The sequence below is a fragment of the Gavia stellata genome, chromosome 1 (genome assembly GCF_030936135.1).
Source record: "Gavia stellata isolate bGavSte3 chromosome 1, bGavSte3.hap2, whole genome shotgun sequence".
Taxonomy (NCBI): domain Eukaryota; kingdom Metazoa; phylum Chordata; class Aves; order Gaviiformes; family Gaviidae; genus Gavia; species Gavia stellata.
In genome coordinates this window covers 19,669,968-19,689,932 of record NC_082594.1, presented here as the reverse complement: position 1 = coordinate 19,689,932, position 19,965 = coordinate 19,669,968, and the positions used below count along the sequence as shown (strand labels likewise).

Below are 19,965 nucleotides of genomic sequence, written 5' to 3'. Positions count from 1 at the left end.
GACCTGCAGGCATGTGGAGCGGTTTATTGTATTTGTTTGTTGAATGAGGTAAACTGCCCTTTCATTTATTTTGGGATTAAAGCTTGCTTGAGAGATTAACTGGGAGCCTGTGGCCTTCTTTATTCTGGTCTGGAAAGAGACAAAATGGAATATACTGGACTATTACATGGTCTATAACTTTGGGGGAAAAAATGGCTCAACATTTAATGTTTTCACTAGGCTAAAAGTTTATGGTTAATTTTACTATTACAATTCAGCGTGTTACATTTCTCAGCTGCCTGCCTGGTAGCTGAGCTACCTCCTTGCCAAGATAACTTTACTTTAATCCCAAGAAGAGCTGGGAGCAAGAAATATGTGCTCATGTTTCGTTTGCTCCAGTTCAGCCTACCATTTTAGCTCAAGTCCACTTTGATGAGCAGCGTACCAGAAAGCTGGCAAGACTTGGAAGAGAGATGTCTGACACAGGGATAGAAAAGTTTTAAATTGCAGCAGGACCTGCTAGGCTTCCTTCTCAAATTCCTGAAGTGTGGTTGTTACAGGGACAGATTCTTCGTCATGCTCACACAGATGGATACGTCCAAATTCTGGATATCTAAGGAGGTAGTAGTTCAGGGAGTGTTTCTTCCCTCCCCTCAGGGAAGATGAAGCAGATGAAACAGATGCTGTTTGAGACTAGGATGAAATGTGGTTCTACATTTATTTGCTATCAACACTGGCTTAAACAACCCTTCACTTGCTTCTCTTCTCCCTCTCCCTTTATTCTTTTAGCTGGATTAGTTCCCCCATCCCATTCACATATGGCTGTATAAGCAGCTGAGTAATGTGTTAAAAAAAACTGCAGTAAGAAATAAGACAGGGACAGTAAGAAATGTCAGGGGAAAGAATGGAACAGAGGCTCTGCAGACTAGTGTAAGTGGTGCTGCCAGGCATAGCCACACTCACAAGACTTAGATTCTCACAGTTTTGCAAAAAGTAATAAAAATATATAAAATGTTTAAAATCTGATCTATGTGCGGTGTAATTTTAGACATACATCTGAATTAACAAATATTGAATAGCAACTATAGCAAGTTGAAAACAGCTTAATACCACATTACATAACATGAAATGAAACTTAATTTTCTGACATCAATTTTAATTTAGCAACTTTGAGATTACACATCTTGGATTATTTTTGTTGATTTTTTTTTACAGTAAAACTGTATATCTGCTGCCTAAATCTACTTCCTAGACAGGTCAGCACTTTTCTCTTAAACATTTGGCATCAACTACCTGTCAAAGACAGACAAGCGGGCTTTGGGGTTTCTTTGTTATGGCAGTTCCTGAATTCCCGTGTGCTACACTACAGACAAACCACATCATAACTTAATTAAATAAAATAAAATTGAGATTAAATATTAAAAATGTGTCAAAACAATGTTTTGATTCACCTAATTTGTTCATTATTTCATAATTTTGATTAGGTAAAATTTTTGTTATTGAGTTTTCAGGATGGTAAAATATTTTGACCTGTAGAAAATGCTCAAAGATTATGAATACTATTTCTTGTCTAGCTGTAAGAGTGATTGACAGATATGAGTGAAATCAAAGAGGTTTAGGTAAAAGTATTAGATAAACTACTGAAAATTGAATTCACATATTCCTAATTCAGTTTAAACTCCTTCCCTTGCCAAACACAAAACCCAATCCTAGACCTGGAAAGCAAAAATAAAGATGACAGAGAAATGTCTCATACCTTTCCAGATCATAGTCACTGCCTATTGCAAGAGTTCTTAAATTGTTCAGATTACAGAACATTTTCAGCCCCAGTGGCATTGTGGAAGAGTAAGTCAATTCACAGAGAAATATTCTTATGCCCCAATTTGAAAGGAAAATCAAATGAAGAAATTATTGTACAAAGATGAATCATGTAAGAAAATTTAAAGACAACATTAGCTTAATCAGAGAAGATAGAAGTAATCAAATGCAAGACATCTTTTCCTACAGATTTGGAGTAAAAGACAACCAACCATTGGCCATCTACCACATCCTACTGGACATCAAGTGAATTGTCCCTCAAATGAAAGGAAGCCTTTAAAAGCCACATAGTTCTCTCTGTAGTGTTATTAGCTCTTCAGAGTTTAAATTATCCTATTAAAAGCCTTTCATGGAATAGGTAAATTCTTTCATCTCTTCCACAGTGGCTGAATATTGAGAAGTTACTTTCTATGTATCTGTACATTTCACTACAGGTTTTATGAGTTAAAACCAGTATTTCACCACACTTGTTTCAGTAAGATGCTTAGCAGAGAATATCTGATTCGTATAACACTAACTCTTTAATTGATGTATTTCACAGTGAAGATACCTGCTTTAGAGACAGGGTTAAATATGTACTCTTCTGAATTTTGTCATACTAATAGGTTTCTGTGAAAAACATAAGGCTACCAAAACTTTATAGGTCTCTTCTAATGGCTGCATGTTTAGGCAACCAAACTCTTAACAAGCGCTTAGTTATGCACCCCTGTAGGAGACAATGATATATGTAATAAATATTCAAAGCCATGTACAATTACTAATACAGAACTATTTTTCAAGGATTCTCTTACAAGACTCGAGATGTCAGTATCATAATCTAGAATATTCTAGATATTGGAGCTTTTGGGGTATTGTGTGAACTGTATTTCCTATCAATGGAGTTTCAGAGGTCAAGGCTCTATCAGGGAGAGGTAAACTGAGGAAGTTTAGTTTGGGGTTACATCTGAACTAGAATTCTTTACCTTGTACGCAGGTTTGGAACTCAGCAACCATTTTAGATAAAATTAATAACAATTATAAAATACGGTATTGTTGCCAAATAATTTTCATACAAAAAAAAAATATTTTCTTCATTGTCATCAAATTCAAAAAGCATCACTATGAAGAAGTCATAAACAAAGAAACTCCCTTGAAAGGGAACTTTTCTAGGGTTGTTTCTCCACTGATGACACTGCCCTGGTTTCCACGTGATAGCAAGGCATGCTTGTCCCCTGCTCTGGCAGGATGTGGTCCTTCCTCGGTACCCAAGCCATCCAGGCTTCAGCCTCCACTGCTTGTTCTAAACCAAAAATGACAAAAGCTAAAGTTCTGTAATGGTTGAAATTGAAACACATCAACTCTTTTGTTATTTTGCCTTCTCCCTGCTGTTGGCCACTTACACGCTGCTCCCCTTTTTGTTGGGTCAGGTGCTTGTCAGACCCCTCTTCGAGCTGATTCAATTCACTAACACAGCAGAAAATTAATTCAGTAGAAAAGTGACAAGTTTTCAATTTGCTAGTGAGCTGACTGGATCATGGAAGGGTCTCCTGAGCACGCAAGCCAGCACAAGGTGGGGGACACTCTATGGCCAAGGGTGAGAGGAAAGTAAGGAAACAGTAGAGGAAGGAAGGGACTGTTTACTCCCCCATTTTGGTGACAATGAACTATTAGATCAGCTCAGTTGCTTGTGGAAATATATATCTTAAAGCATACTGTGAGAATTGTTACGAGATCACTATATGTGCAGACTATGAATCCATCACTTTAATAAGGGAAACAGTTCATAGGGAGCTCATTCAAACTCAAGCTTCTTTCTTGCCTGCTAATGTAGTGAAATCTCTCGCTCAAAATCATTACGGCAATAGAGAAGCACTGAAAAGAATTGCCCACTATCCCCAAAAAAGTGTCCACAAAAAGAAAGTGAGATAGTGCTTCGAATCCCGTTACCTCCATATCAATGATCTAATTGCCAGGCATGTCTCCTGCTTATCTAGCATTTGAGAATTAGATGTTAACAGCATCTTCAGCCTGTCCCATGTTTCCAGTTGTGCTAAGTTTCACACATTTACTGTGATACTCTCATAATTGCCTTTTGGACCAACAGCTGTTTATTACACCTTCCCAGTGTGATGCCACAGCCCTCTCCTACTCTGTGAACCCATGCTTCAGATGTGGCCGGTCAACACTTCCCTACTACCTGTACATAAATTCACCATGGAGCAGAGGAGAGGTGTTAGCTCTGCATCAGGATCTGTGCTACTTAACAGGGTTCATCGTCAACAGTTGGTAGCCGACTCATCTTCAACCCAGTGCCCTTCCCTTACTTACGTGATCCCAACAACAAATTCTTCCTGCATCATAAATGGTGTCACAAGTACTGAGGAAGAAAATAGCTGATGGGTGTGGGGTTTAGTATTTTTAAGTACCTAGCACTGTATCAATGGCATGGCTGAATTTTGAGTGATTGCATTGCAAAGATTGTTTCCATGACCTTAGCATGTGGTTATTTGGACAGTAGCTGCTGTGAAGAGGCCATAACCACAGATAGACTGGTGGTGGATCCTTTTCATGGTGCGCAAAGTACGGGATGAAGAATAGCAGGTGGTTTTGTGATTTGGTAGCGTGATTTTCATCAGCTTATATCAGGGTTAAAGCATCAGAGGGTGCTTAAAGTTTGTCTGCACACCATGTGTTGTGATAGGACTTCAGAGGAAGAGAGAGGCTTCCTGAGGCCAGAGAAAGACAAATACACCCAGGGGGAAGTGCAAAGGGGAAGACCTCTGGGGTCTGCGGGCTTCTTTTGATTGGGCTAATTGCTCAGCTTGGTGGTAAATTGCAACTGCTTGAGTTTGTGTTAAACTGCTCGGAAGAAAATGGCCTGAATAAAACACGTTTCTGGCACTGCCTTGTTTCAGGGCTAGGAGCTCAGCCCTTCTGGGTCTCTCTTAGTCACTTTAACTGTTCCACACAAACTGCTTCTTCTTTCTAACCTAATCCCAGGGACTGTCTGTCAGAAAGCTCTACTGCCTGATGTGCTGACAGCACACCGAATGATTGTTTAGAGATAAGCTAAGGGCTGAATATATTTGGGGAATGCTTCCTTAAGGCTTTAACTTCCCGTTTGCCTTAGTAGCTAACTGTCACTCTTCTACAGAATAGGCAAAGACAGCATGCTGAAAAATATTCAAAATGAAGTGCATTTTATGCATTGGTTTTATCAGTGGGGAAAGTAGCTTTGGAAAAGTTAGGTAACTTTTGTTGAACCTAGATGTCCATCTGACAAGTACATTTTCACAGACAAATATATTTTCATATATTTTCAGTCCTTGTTTCCTTGCGACCAGTGTTGCTTTAAAGAATACTACTGACTTCTCATACTTGGATAATTCTGAAATACTGGTTTTCATTCATGTAAAAAATCTATTAATATGGCATGCATATAAGTGACTACTAACCATATTAGGTTAGATTTTACAGATTATTTTATGAGGTTTTACAGATTATTTTATGAATGCGATTCATATACATTTCTCTCCATGTAAAAACAATGAATGTATCTTGTTGAATTACGCTAATATTGAGGAGAACAGGCAAACCTGCCCACCAGGTTTAAAAACAGAAAATCCAAGTAATCCTGTTCGACCAGAGAGTTAATTTTATTGTAGGTTTTCCATCTTTACTTTCACTTGATTTAAAGTTTTAGTGATAATTCCAGTATTTGTCACCAGATGGCACTGCAATGACATGATCGTGTAACCACTCTTAATGCCCCAGTAACAGCATAATGAGGTCATCCTCAGGTAATTACAAAGTATGTATCACTTCTTCAGATTGCATTAAGCACTTCTTTCTCCACACCGTTATGTTTATACTATCAGACTTGCTGGCACAGCTATGACAGCTAGTGTTTTTAATATTCTTAGCCAATTTAACTTTGTAAGAAAAGTTCAGTACTGGAGACTAAAACTTACCCTAAAATTAATTTGTCCAGATATTGCCATGAGTAATACTGCAGGCAAACACCGTCTTTAATGGCAAGAGATGAAGCACAGCAGTGGCTCCCACCTGTGTCAGGTCATGCACAGAGGTGTGCCTCAGTTCCCTGGCCCTGTATTTCTGCATAGGATCCCAACCTCAGGCCATCAACCACTGCCTACTGCATTCCCTATTTTTTCAGTGCAGAATTTCATGCTTTCCCTTGTTTCGCTCCTCCTCCCAAATGGAGCATCCACCTCCATGCCCTAATTTACCTCTCAATTCTAGTGCCCTCTGATATACTCTGTCATGGTCTACCACTGTAGCTTGAGTTACAAGTACTGATCCTAACTGTGACTCATTGCAGATTCTACGAAGTAAAAAGAAGTAAACCTGGGAGTCCAGAGACGTGTTGAGCAGTAAGACACAATTGCCTCTGTTGAGAAGCTGACTTTAGCACTAATACAGCTGTGACCACTGGAGTACTGTTATCCGAGCAATCGCTTTGAAGTTGTTCAAGGCTAAATACAAATAGTTTGGGATTTTTATTTGCAAATCAAGATGTGTAGCATTTACAAGTTTGCAGCATAAAAAGCTCTCATGACTTTCTTCAGAGGCCTCCCTGATTTTCAGCAGGACCCTGATATTTGGTAGGGAAGTAATGCTGCGATACAGAAAATGAAAAACTAGAACAGTTGCTTCTGACCATGTCTCATATGGTACATGGCTGGATGGTGTATGTTTTGGAAATACACCCAAATCTCTTGATAGCGTTAACACTTTAGCATACACCAAACAGAACCTTTCTCTGTAGCAGACAAAATGAAAAATACTGGTGATTTTCACAATTCTGCTCAGGTTTTCTGCCACTAAAACGTTCCTGTTCTTATGGGAATAGTGATTGTACTACAGACAGTCGTGCATATGCAGAATATTGTATTTATGTTAACAAATTTAAATACACATCCATTTGCAAGATCATAATCCAAGGCTATACATGAGTCAGAAAAGGGAGTCTTGTAGTACATCTAAAGGCAGTATATTACCAATACAAGAAGTTGTGACCTTTTTAAGGTCTCAAAATAAATTCCAGGCCAAAACAAACTTTGTTAGTACAAAATTAGCGTTGTCTGTTGTGGTCCTTTGAATGCCAAGTTGAATAAATTCAGGCTTCCAAAAAAAAAAACCCCTCAAGAATTACAGAGCAAAAGCGAATTACTACGTGATTGGAACTATTATTCACCCACTCTTCTGAAATTACTTTCATGTGGTTCAGCTGCATTCAAAGTATTAAATAACAAACTTATGGAGAGTGGCTGGAACAGTCCAGCAGAACTCCCATGGTATAAGTTACAATTAGTAAATCATAAAAATTTAAGCGGATGTTTATAACAAAAGGAAAGCATTGGAACAAGAACTTCAAGGGATCTGTTTTGTCTCCTTTCAAAATGTTTTTTTGTTAACTGGTGTCAGTGGCAAGGTCTAGCAATCCTCGCACCACAAACACTCTGGGCAGTTAGGTAGGAGATGAACTGTCTGGGGTTGTCCTATGAATGAGTAAAATGAAGGTAAGCTACGGATGCATAAGCATATTAAATATATCTTTCTCTTTTTTTGCAGATATATTAACCATATTCTTGTTTCTGGAAGTTGGAAGTTTATTAATCTATTTTACTGGACTATCATTTACTATTCAGATATTGCTACAGCTAAGGAAAGGTTAGAACAGTATGGAATTTGTAAACAGAATCACAGAATCACAGAATCATTAAGGTTGAAAAAGACCTATAAGATCATCCAGTCCAACCATCAACCCAACACCATCATGCCCACTAAACCATGTCCCACAGTGCCACGTTTACATGTTTTTTGAACACCTCCAGGGATGGTGACTCCACCACCTCCCTGGGCAGCCTGTTCCAATGCTTCACCACTCTCTCAGTAAAGACATTTTTCCTAACATCCGATCTAAACCTCCCCTGGTGCAACTTGAGGCCATTTCCTCTCCTTCTATCACTAGTTACATGGAAGAAGAGACCAACACCCACCTCTCTGCAACCTCCTTTCACGTAATTGTAGGGAGCGATAAGGTCTCCCCTCAGCCTCCTCTTCTCCAGGCTGAACAACCCCAGCTCCCTCAGCCGCTCCTCATAAGACTTGTGCTCCAGACCCCTCACCAGCTTCGTCGCCCTTCTCTGGACACGCTCCAGCACCTCAATGTCCTTCTTGTAGTGAGGGGCCCAAAACTGAACACAGGATTCGAGGTGCGGCCTCACCAGTGCTTAGTACAGGGGGACAATCACTTCCCTACTCCTGCTGCCCACACTGTTTCTGATGCAGGCCAGGATGCCGTTGGCCTTCTTGGCCACCTGGGCACACTGCTGGCTCATATTCAGCCGGCTGTCAACCAGCATCCCCAGGTCCTTTTCCACCAGGCAGCTTTCCAGCCATTCGTCCCCAAGCCTGCAGCACTGCATGGGGTTGTTGTGACCAAAGTGCAGGACCCGGCACTTGGCCTTGTTGAACCTCACACAATTGGCCTGGGCCCATGGATCCAGCCTGTCCAGATCCCTCTGTAGAGCCTTCCTACCCTCGAGCAGATCAACACTCCCGCCCAACTTGGTGTCGTCTGCAAACTTACTGAGGGAGCACTCCATCCCCTCATCCAGATCCTCGATAAAGATATTAAACAAGACCGGCCCCAGTACTGAGCCCTGGGGAACACCACTTGTGACTGGCTGCCAAATGGATTTAACTCCTCCTATTGACTTTTTTATAGTACATAGGAGGTCATGGTTGCATATTTAAATGGTTGTAGCTTTTATTACTAACCTGATTTGGAAAGCTGTGTCTGAAAACCATGGCAATTTTATTACACAGCATTGGCAATAACTTAAGAAGCAGACTACTACACATCTCCCTTTTCCCATCTACTGAGTTTCTACTCTCTACAGTGTATCATTTCTAACATATATTTCACTCCTTTTACATGCTTACCAGTTTTAAAAAGCTATTGGTTTGCTGTAAGTTGTTCCCTTTTTGTCTTAACACTTGTTATTGAATCCTAAATATACTACAAACTGTAGCTCTTTGCACAGTCAAAGTGATTTAAGCTTTAGGGATCCTATACTGCTACTTTAATACCTCCCTCATGTTCCTACACTGCCTGACTTCCTGCTTTTGCTGTGAGTAGATATCCTTCCTCTATCATCTGTATTTTCTGATTTTCAGAGGTTTAAATCTGGGTTCAGTTCAATGCCCTACACCCACAAGTCTGCTTCAGAAACGGGTGGGCTGATAAAGTAATACATGCTGTCTGGGAGCTCATGTTTTCTCCAGATCCTGGTACGAGTTCAGAGATAGGAGGAAAGGGACTGAGATCTTTCTTGTGTCTCAAATGGAAAAAGACGACAGAGTAACTTAAAATATTCCCCAATGGACAGGGAAATCCCTGAGCAATGGACTCATGCCTGTTATAGAACTTTTTCTTGAATATCATGCTTAATGTTGCTTTTTCAAAAGAGCAGTATATGCCATGCTCTAGCTGAAGCAACTGTTAACCACATTAGATTGTCTGGACTTTTTCAGTGCTATAGTTGTATTAATAAAACAAATAATAGTTATTTTCTCCTGAAATCTTGCTCTGTTGTCTAGGAGTTCCCCTGCATGATGCAAAGCTACATGGGCACCTGAAGCACTCAGCCTACTACAGTAATGAGCCAAGAACTGACTATTACCAGGCTTTCTATGAGGCCCCAGGCAGACTGATGAGCTCTTTGTCTGAGAAACCATGGGCCAGTTGAATTACTGGTTGAAGCACACAGATCAAACCAAGCAACTGGGCATCTGGCAGGCGAGGAGGAGAGAAAACCGCAGTCTTGTGCTGCAGATGAGAGATACGTACTCCTAGCTACAAGAAGGGGTGGCCAAGGAAGGAAACGTTTGACTTCACACCTCTCCGAAGAAAGTCATCTCCTTCATACTGAAAGCTGTTGCCCTGTAAGAAATTGTTCTGTAAGCAGCAGCTGTAACAAGGCCTCTCGCAACTCAGATTTGCCTCCCACATCTAACTCGGTGAACGCTTTTCCTGGGCTGTTTGCAGGTCCTCCCTCCCATCTCCTGTGCCATTCCGCAGTGGTCGGGCGTTCCTCCCCCCCGAGCCGCTCCCCTGCAGCCGCCTCAGCATCTCTCGTGTTATGCCTGCCTCCCTCTCCCGCAGCGACCAGACACCCCACCGGGGCACCCCGCCTGCCTGCCTTTCCCTCAGGGGAGACCCCCGCAACGAGTTCTTGTGCCTGGGGACGGACTGTCAGGGAGCTCGCAGGACCTGAACACTTCTGAGACCGCTACCCTAATGCAATATGGTTGCGTTCGCGGCTTCTCTCTGCGCGGGCGGGTCGGGCACCGAGGGAGCCGAGCTAGCAGGGAGCAGCAGGGAAGCTTCTGGGCGGGTTATCCTCTCAGGCAGTGCAGCCTGCTGGTACGCATCTACCTCTGCGGACACAAAGACCAATCCCTCGCGGCTTGAGGCGAGTTTGCCCGTATGCCGCAGCTGAAAGGGAACAACAACGCCCTGAAGAGAACAGGACGCCATAGCCACGCACCGCACCGCACCCCACCCCGCCCCACCCCCAAGGCCACACAGGACGGCGCATGCGCGAGCCCCTCCCCGCGCCCAGCAACGAGCAGGAGCAGTGGCGGGGAAGGCAACGCTGGCGATGGTGGGCGGGGCTTTCCTCAGGGACGTTACAACTCGTCGAGGTTGGTGGCGGCGCCATTTTGAATTGGCTGAGGGTCGGAGGTGGTTGTTGAGCCGGGCTCCGTGTCCCTCGAGAAAACCAGCGAGAAAGGAACGAGGCCTGAATATGGCAGCGAATAGGAACTTGAAGCAAGTGCGGATCGAGAATAGCTCCCCAGCGGCGCCGCTGGGCATAGTGGGGGGTGGTGGTGGCGGCGGCGGCGGCAACCTGAAGGGATTGCGGGGCCTAGAAACGGAGAGTGAGGCAGCGGCGACCATGGCGCTAGTGCCGAGCAAAGAAGGTGGAGATGAAGAGCAGGAGGTTGGGTTCACCATCGATATCAAAAGCTTTCTCAAACCTGGCGAGAAGAGCTACACGCAGCGCTGCCGGCTGTTCGTGGGGAATTTGCCCACTGATATCACTGAGGAAGATTTCAAGCGGCTCTTCGAGCGCTATGGGGAGCCTAGCGAGGTCTTCATCAATCGGGACCGTGGCTTTGGCTTCATTCGCCTGGTGAGGATTCGCGCGAGCCTCTGTGGCTGTCCCGTAACCCAGGGGCTGCCTTTGCAAGCGGGAGACTTTTGTCCCTTGCCTCCCCCCCACCCGCCGTTCCTTGTTGGGCGGGTGTAGAAAAAGACAGTAGCTGCCCCTCGTTCTCTCTTTCTCCTTCCTGCTAGCGCTGTTCCCTTCGTTTCCTCTTCCCCCCTCCTCTATTTGCCTCCGTACATTAAGCCAGAGGCCTGCACTGTGAGCAGCCTTCCCAGCCCCTCGCGTTTAGGTTCCCACCTCGCTACGCTGTGCTCCACTGGTTTCAGGGCCCCTCCACCAGTTACCGTTTACGTGCTGCTACCACGCGTAACCCTGCAGCCTGTTACTCTTTAGTGAATGGAAGACGTGATTACGTGATCTGCTTTGTTCGTGTAATACCTGTATAAAGACTTTCCTTGTTTAACTGGGAGAATTTATCGTACTTTAGGACTAGAAAAAAATCATTCTTTGTGCTGAAGCAAATATCAGCCTGTACAGTTCATTATGAGTACAGGTTTTGTCTATGAAAACACAGTTAACTGTAAAGACTGGACAGGATTGTTTCGAAATACAACTGCTCACACATCGTGAAAACAGAACATGTAATCTCAGAATTGCAAAGAAATGGGACCTTGGATTGTTAAATTACTTGTGTCCAGATAAGACTAGATTTCAAGGGATAATTCAGTATTTGATCGAATATGCTCAGGTTGAGCATGCAAAAAAGGAATCATCTGAAAAGCTTATGATACTGTATTTAAATGTCAATTTAATGTGCATGATTGGTTTTCATGACTACCATGCCTAGAATGCACTGATTTATATAATTCTGGGAATAGCTTTAGAGTGCTTTGGGTGTCTGTAGTTACGATTTTTCCATATATTTCACTGGTTAGGATTTTTTTCTTTTTGGTTGTCATCTGAAAGATAAGTGCTTGTGGCATTCTGCTATACGTCTTTTACCCTCAGAATCACGCAGCCTGAAATAGCAATTTTCTGGAGGAAGTGCGATATATTTATATGTCATTACGCAGTTTTCTATGTAATATAATTAGATATAGCTTTTATCTGAACTTTCCTTTTCCGTTATGTTTAGGGAATATGTTTTTACAATTAACCTAGTCAGTTGAACTGTGGAGAAAATGGCTATGATCTAAAGAATAATTTCTTTAAATGTAAGGGATTGCAGTATCAAACTCAGTGAAAATCTCTGAAATGAGAAAAGGCAGTTATTGATGCAGACTGTCTCATGGATGTGGGTGCAGAAGCCCATAAATGTGCAAAGAATGAATATATGAGCAAAGAAGGTAATTTCATCGTTTGCTGATGAAATTCGAATTGGACATCCATTGAGTGTCCATCCAACAGTGGTAATGAGGAAGTGTGATGTTTTCACTTATTTAAAAACAAAACAAAAACCCAAACCAGAACACCTTAGATCCTGCAGTGTGATCCTTGAAAATACTGTTTCCTACTATATGGAGCTAAGGATGCAGAATATAAACATTTGAATAGGTAAATATGAAAAAGCATCAAGTTTTCAGCAGCACAAATGTATCCATCATAATGAGAATTTGTTAAGTCCTCTAATGTGCAACAAAAATTTGTGCCTATTTCGTTTTTTAGAATAAATCATAGGGGATGACAAATGCATATTTTTTTCAATCAGTGGACAGGAACTTCGGGTTTTTTTTTGGGGGGGGGGGGGGGGGGGCGGAATTTGACCCTGATGTTAATGTGCTCAAGTTAAGGAAAAAGACTTTGCTACTTTTCGGGGGGGGGGGGGGGGGGGGGCGGGGCGGGGCGGGACATGCGTGACACAAAAGTGTTATCTGTTGTCTTTGAAAATAAAATACATAAAATATTTTATATCTTGAAAAAGGAATCTAGGACACTGGCTGAAATAGCAAAGGCAGAACTTGATGGTACTATTTTGAAGAGCAGACCACTTCGAATTCGATTTGCTACACACGGAGCTGCCCTGACGGTCAAGAATCTTTCACCTGTGGTTTCTAATGAGCTGCTAGAACAAGCTTTCTCTCAATTTGGGCCAGTGGAAAGAGCTGTTGTTGTAGTTGATGATCGTGGCAGAGCTACAGGAAAAGGTTTCGTAGAGTTTGCAGCAAAACCTCCAGCACGGAAAGCTCTAGAAAGATGCAGTGATGGGGCATTCTTGCTAACAACGTAAGTTCACAGGCTTTTGTTTGAATTTGTGTGAGTATATATTTCTGATGTGAAAGAAAACTGCATTCATGGGTATTCCTTAGTTCTTATTTTATTTTCAAATTATGAAAGTCATGAGGTGAGAAATAAAGGTGTTTTACTGAATACCCCAAATACTCCTGATTTTCTTTTTTTGTGAGGAAAACCATCTTTTTTTGCTTACTGTTTCTAAGACTTGTAATTACCATATGAGAGTCTGATAGAAACATTTTGCTTTTCCTTGTCTATATGCAATATTACTTTTCCTTCTCTATATAGTGGGGCTTTTTCTAGTGAGACTGTATTTTCATTGATTGCACTCTTCCTGATCCCAGTAACAGTGTGACAAAATAATATTTCCCTGTTTCTTAGCAAAACAGTGCACTACATTGCTGATACTTCTGTAAACTCAGGAAAGTGTTCCTGCATTTGTTTCTATCTCAAAAGTTTTATTTGTGGTGTGAAAGGCCAGAAGTACTTTTTTTTTTTTTGAAGACTTAGATTCTGCAGAAGTTTATGGCAATGATCTCTGGAAAACTTTCAAAGGCAAGCAGGCTTGCAAGAGAGAAGTGCAGTAATTTGCATCTCTTATTTCTGTACTTGCTGAAGAGAGCTGTTAACTGTTGTGCTTTAACACATTCACTACTGACATTTTCAAATGTTTTCTTAAAGACTGTGTGAAATGATAGATACTTAGGAATTTTTTTTATTTTTCTGATTCTCATTTGGGAAAATAAGGCTGTGGTTCCACAGCATGGAAGCTTGCTGCCATGAAGTTGGGGAACTTGTAGTTCTTTTTCTCTTTCTGCCCTGGCTGTCCTGTTGATCTTTTATCTGCTTGAGAACTTTCTGATACTTCCGTAAGCCACTTGGGCTTGCTAAAACAACAGAAAAGTATTCAGCTCTTTTCGTTGGGTTCATTTTTGGCTGTTTGAGCACGTGAAGGTGCTTGCTAACATGGGTGCTATGAACATCAGGTCCAGCAGAGGATAAGGCATGAGAAGATGTTCCCAGGAGGACATTGCAGGTGGGGAGAGGGTCTGGAGCTCCTCTTTCTTGTGATAATCTCATAAATCTTGTGTGCCACTGAACTGACCTGGTGGCTAGATAGTAAATTCAATGTGAATAGGTCTTTACTGTTATCAGTAGGTGCCAGCAATTTGTTCTTACCCCTGGGTTTTCTTGGCATGAGTATTTGAATGGAAGTATGGTGACCCAAACAAGGGAACTAAATCTGGTTCAGTGTTACATGAATGCTATTCTTGGCATGAGAGATGTGGCAGGGAAAAAGAAGCTAGGGCATGAGGGAGGGTATTTTCGTTTTATCAGCTGGATAGATTAGTTGTATTGAAATGACCATCTAACTGTGGCCTGAGTGAATGAAAAGCATTTGATCTTTGTCCTGCTTAGGTGGCTGACATGTTCCCTAATGCACAGTTGCAAAGATAATTGGCATGAATCTGCTGCCATGATACTTTGATGTTTTGCTTCAGAATCTAAAATTTTACGATTTTAGCTGAAAACTCTTTGCCTGGTCAGAAGAAAATCTTTACATTCATGGGCTAAATATATAAAAACTAGGCATTTGAAACGTTAATTTCGAGATTTAAAATTGTTATTTTAAATTGTAACTTGTTAACACCACAGTTCAGTTGCATTTAAGCAACGGAGCTGTCAGCAAATTGCCATGCAGATAACAGGAGAAACAGTTGTTGAGTTGTGCTCTGTGATTCCAGACTTCATCTTTTTAATCTGCACTTGATGCCCACAGTTTTCTTTTTCAACTGTTGATGTTCTTAAGATATATTGATTTTTTTTCTGTGAAAATATGTGAAATAAAGGTGTGGAACACAGTAAATAAGCGCTGACGTTTTGAAAATAGTGTCTCTAGCTCTTTTCTTATCACTTCAAGGTGTGTATTATAAGCTGTGCTCCCAATACTGATGCAGAGAGCTTTTTATGCAATTCAGGATCCTTATACTGCTATCCTTGGCAGTACTGGCTAATACTTGCCTGTAATTACTACAGATAATGAGAATTCAAGGAAGGTATTTTCAAAAATAAATTAGGATTCTGATTTGTGAGAGTATGGTTGTTGAAATGTTTTAAATAACTTAAGCAGAAGTGTTTTTCTAATTATCACTGGAATATTAATGCCAAATTATCAAGATGTTTTCAATTGTAGAGTAACTTTCAAAAGTAACTTCTATTCTGTGGAAATATGAATAGATTGTGTTGCTCTGTTTTGGGTTGGTTTGGTGCTTTCCCAATATAATCGTGGCCCCCGTATTGCCTTACTGATGAAAACAAAAAGGTAGTTCCTTCCTAAATATTTTATAATTGTTGTAGATGGTTTTGAGCTTTGTTTTTTTAAATCTTTAAATACTTCATAGCAAACAGAACTACATCAAGTAAATTGTGGTTTCTTGGTGGAATAGCTGGTTTTGGGTATAGAAACAATTATTTTCAAAGATAATTCTTAAAATCAGGATTCACTGGAATTCTGTGATTTAAGAAGAATTTGCAAGACACAGGAGTTATATGTTAGCTTTCTGGAGTGTTTCCTCAAAATACTAAAACAACTGCTTCATTTATGATTCAATTATTAAATTGAAACTGTCTTCCAGAACACCTCGACCTGTTGTTGTAGAACCAATGGAGCAATTTGATGATGAAGATGGGCTACCAGAGAAGCTAATGCAAAAAACACAGCAGTATCACAAGTGAGTTGTTTAGCTTTTTTTTCATACAACATGATTTATGTACTTAGTTAGCTTGGTAAATATACGCTAATTTTTATTTTTGAGTTTGTGTAACAGGAAGTAGTGTTTTGTTTGTTGTGCTGTTTTGTGTCAAAGGATTAAATAGGACCTTGCCAAGATTTCCTAATCATAGTAAAATTCAGACTTGACTTGCTGGTTTAACATTCTTTGCATTTACTGAAGTAGATAGATTCCTGGCCTACACTGAAATCAGTTTGAGCTTGTTGCCAGCCAAGCTATAGTCTTCGGATTAGGGGTGTGGTCTAATCCTGCAGAGATTTGTATACCCACAGGTTTTTTTTGTTCTTTGAATAGCCCCTTAACTGTTTGTAAAGTTAGTGGAGCGTAAATCTTTGCAGCTTCCACGGTTCAGATGAAAGTTTGTGCATGACATGAGAAAGTGAGTCTTGATCGTGAGGTGGAAGAGAGGTCACCTAATCTGATAATACTAATTTTTAATACTGAAATTTGATTGCCATTTAGAAGTCATGTTGCTTGAAGCTGAAATGCTTATTCTGGTAAGGCTGTAGAATACCACTTTTTAAATATGTGTCACTGTTAGTTACAATATTAGTGTTAGAATGTGAAATAAAATGTTGGCACCTTTTAATGTTTAGAGATTCTGGCTAATATTCTGAGCTGTCTAGTAAGCTTTGATATTTATTTAAATAACTGGTTTTATGAATTGACTCATTACTTTAGAAGGTTGAACACAATCTAGTGTTGCAGCTTAGTATTTTGTACTGATGTAAATACATAATTTTAAGATAAGAATTCATAAATTGAACAGGTCTTTATTTGGACAATTTCTCTGTTCACATTACTTGTCTTAACAGCTGAATTAAGCTTTGACTGGTTTAGAATGTAGTCATCTGACAAGTTGATTTAAAGTCAGATGTAAGCTTGAAGTGATTGTGTATAAATTCTTTGGCTGTTACAGCTGTTGATCTAAATGTGTCCTTCTGCATGTTTTAACTGCAAAATTTTTATTAGGGAAAGAGAACAGCCTCCACGTTTTGCTCAGCCTGGAACGTTTGAGTTTGAGTATGCTTCACGGTGGAAGGCTCTTGATGAGATGGAAAAGCAACAGCGTGAACAGGTTGACAGGAACATTAGAGAAGCCAAAGAGAAACTAGAGGCAGAAATGGAAGCAGCTAGACATGAGCATCAGCTAATGCTGATGAGGCAAGGTAAAATCAGATGATCTACTAGTATTAATTTTTTTTTGTCACAGATTTTCTTTGTGTAGTATATTGAGCTGTATGTTAAACTTAGAGTTTTGCCAGATGCTGTTTAATTAAATGCATTGAACTGAGAAAAAGGAAGTAATATTTCTCCTGACACGTATTCCTTGATGATTTGCGGAGATGGATTAAGAAACTGAGAAAGGGGTGATTGTCTAGGTCGGTTTTCCTCACTTCTTAAATTTGCCCGTATAAGTAGTTTATGTTAAGAAATTGAATGGTAGCTTCATGCTCATCAGTAAAATTATTTTCCATTTTTGATGTTGCTTATGGTACTAGATAGGACTAAGTACTGTTTGTGGGCCATGTGCAGGAGAAAATAAAAAATAATAGCTCGTATGTTTGGCTGTTCTGTGCACCTTTGGTATGATTTTAAATGTTCCAGTAGCTAACTAATGTTACTTTTCTTTTTCCTTTGAAAGCCAGCTGAGAAGTGTGATGTGTGCATAGTATTAAATGTAACAACTAAAAATAACTCACAGTTGCCATGAATTTTAATCGTTCTTGAAATTTTAAGGTCATGTATCCCTCTTTTGTAATTGTTTGGACATCTTGTCTTCTGCTTGTGTCGGGGGGAGGGGAAACCTTTTAGCAATTGCTTTCAAAACCTATCTTTAAGAATGGAGCTGTGTGGAGCTTGTGTTTCTTGGCCAGGGAGGACAGTAGCAGCGCGAGTATCTGGTACTTTCTGCTTGTTTGCCTTCTCCCCGAAACACGTTTTTCTCAAAGTGCTGTGGACACGCAACCACTGCTTTTCAGTGCAAAACTATTGAACTGCTACTTGATTTTAGTTCCCTCTGTATGACTGCTAAATTGCAAGACTTGAGCGGATAAAGTTTAAATATATTGCGGATGTATTGGAAAGGGTCTCAAGGTTTGTTGCATGAATGAAACACTAGGGTTTTTTAATCTTAATTTAAGGGACATCATGGCTACTTAAAAAAATCCTTATCCCTATGAGTGTTAGATTGAAAGACAGCACAGTAACTAGCTTGGTAGGCTGAATAAGAGTGCCTTGTCATTTTAAAGGGATTTGAACTTCTTGAGATTCTAAGTAGTGGATGCATTTCAAAACTTAAAGCCAGGTAACTCATACAAGCTGTCTGCTGCAATTATTTGGCTTTACTTAATGCTTACTCTTAAGAAAGGACATTTTTGTTGGTAGTACGACTTCCCTGTGTGAGACTGGTTTACCTTATTCTTTTCTGCTGAGTTGAATGACATGTTGAAAACATCTGTGTGAGCTGGATTAGAGTATTCACTAGGTTGGTGGAATTAAAGCACCTAAATGCTTGGATACGTTGAATGTAAACACATAGTCTTTCAAAATCTGTTTTAAAACATTTTCATAACTGGAAAAGAGATTAGAAGGGGCACATTTCATTTTTTATATAGTATTCTTAAATCTACTGTAACTGAAAGTTGTTATTAGGAAAAAGTTTACTTAGCTTTCTTTTTTCTGAATAGGCATGCTTGTGTTTTTTTAGTGTGAAACCATACTGGTTATGTAAGATCTTGTACTGAAATACAGAGCATAGTAAAATAAAAAACTGTTTTGAAATGCCAAATTGCGGCACCTGATATGATACCTTAATCATATTTCAGACTGAGACAACATGACAGTAGCCTGTTTGTTAAGATAGAAAGGGTCTTGACGGTAAAACATGGGAGAACAGCTTAGATATGTTTTGTGGATATTAGGTTTTCTTTTAAGGACACTGTGAAGGAAAAAAAGATTCCTTTTTTGAATATCTACTAAGCTCCACTTCTACACGGAAAGGGAAAAGAATTACTCTTTCATTAAAGAGCCACTAGAAAATGAATGCTTTTGTTGCTAATATTCCAGTGAGGAAAAATGCTTTTTGTTAGTGTGGTAGGAAGGTTTTTTCCTTCCCCATTTGGTTAATAGAGTACTTCTCTTTGGTACCAAATAACTTGGAATTTTGTTCAGAAAATTACAGAATCACACAGAATCACTAAGGTTGAAAAAGACCTGTAAGATCAAGTCCAACCATCAACTAACACCACCATGTCCATTAAACCATGTCCCACAGTGCCTTGTCCACACGTTCCTTGAACACCTCCAGGGATGGTGGCTCCACCACTTCCCTGGGCAGTTTATTCCAGTGTCTCGCCACTCTCTCAGTAGAGAAATTTTTCCTAATATCCAGTGTAAACCTCCCCTGGTGCAACTTGAGGCCATTTCCTCTCATTCTATCACTTGTCACCTGGGAGAAGAGACCAACACCCACCTCTCTGCAGCCCCCTTTCAGGTAATTGTAGAGAGCGATGAGGTCTCCCCTCAGCCTCCTCTTCTCCAGGCTGAACAACCCCAGCTCTCTCAACCGCTCCTCATAAGACTTGTGCTCCAGACCCCTCACCAGCTTCGTCGCCCTTCTCTGGACACGCTCCAGCACCTCAATGTCCTTCTTGTAGTGAGGGGCCCAAAACTGAACACAGGATTTGAGGTGCGGCCTCACCAGTGCTGAGAACAGGGGCACCGTAACTTCCATAGTCCTGCTGGCCACACAGTTTCTGATACAGGCCAGGATGCCATTGGCCTTCTTGGCCACCTGGGCACACTGCTGGCTCATATTCAGCCGGCTGTTGACCAACACCCCCATAAGAAGATTTCTTCTTATTCATCTGCAGATGTTTAATTTGCCAAGCTCTAGGGATTAGTAAACATTCCTTCTGTTGTAATCTTGTTAACTCTCCAGCTTCAGTATGTATGAAAAT

General features: G+C 40.7%; 1 protein-coding gene across 4 annotated transcripts in view; it reads left to right on the top strand.

Annotated features, from left to right (window-relative positions):
* Positions 1-10,590: 10,590 nt before the first annotated feature.
* The window catches only part of PSPC1 (paraspeckle component 1), a 65,346-nt gene continuing 55,971 nt past the window's right edge, over positions 10,591-19,965 (top strand). For all 4 annotated transcript variants that reach the window (XR_009484083.1, XR_009484081.1, XR_009484080.1 and 1 more), the window contains exons 1-4: positions 10,591-11,003; positions 12,901-13,202; positions 15,848-15,943; positions 16,976-17,172. Coding sequence is in view for 1 of the 4 variants with exons in the window: in XM_059820775.1 (XP_059676758.1) it covers positions 10,617-11,003; positions 12,901-13,202; positions 15,848-15,943; positions 16,976-17,172 (982 nt within the window). In the remaining 3 variants the exon portion in view is untranslated. The remainder of the gene's footprint in view (positions 11,004-12,900; positions 13,203-15,847; positions 15,944-16,975; positions 17,173-19,965) is intronic.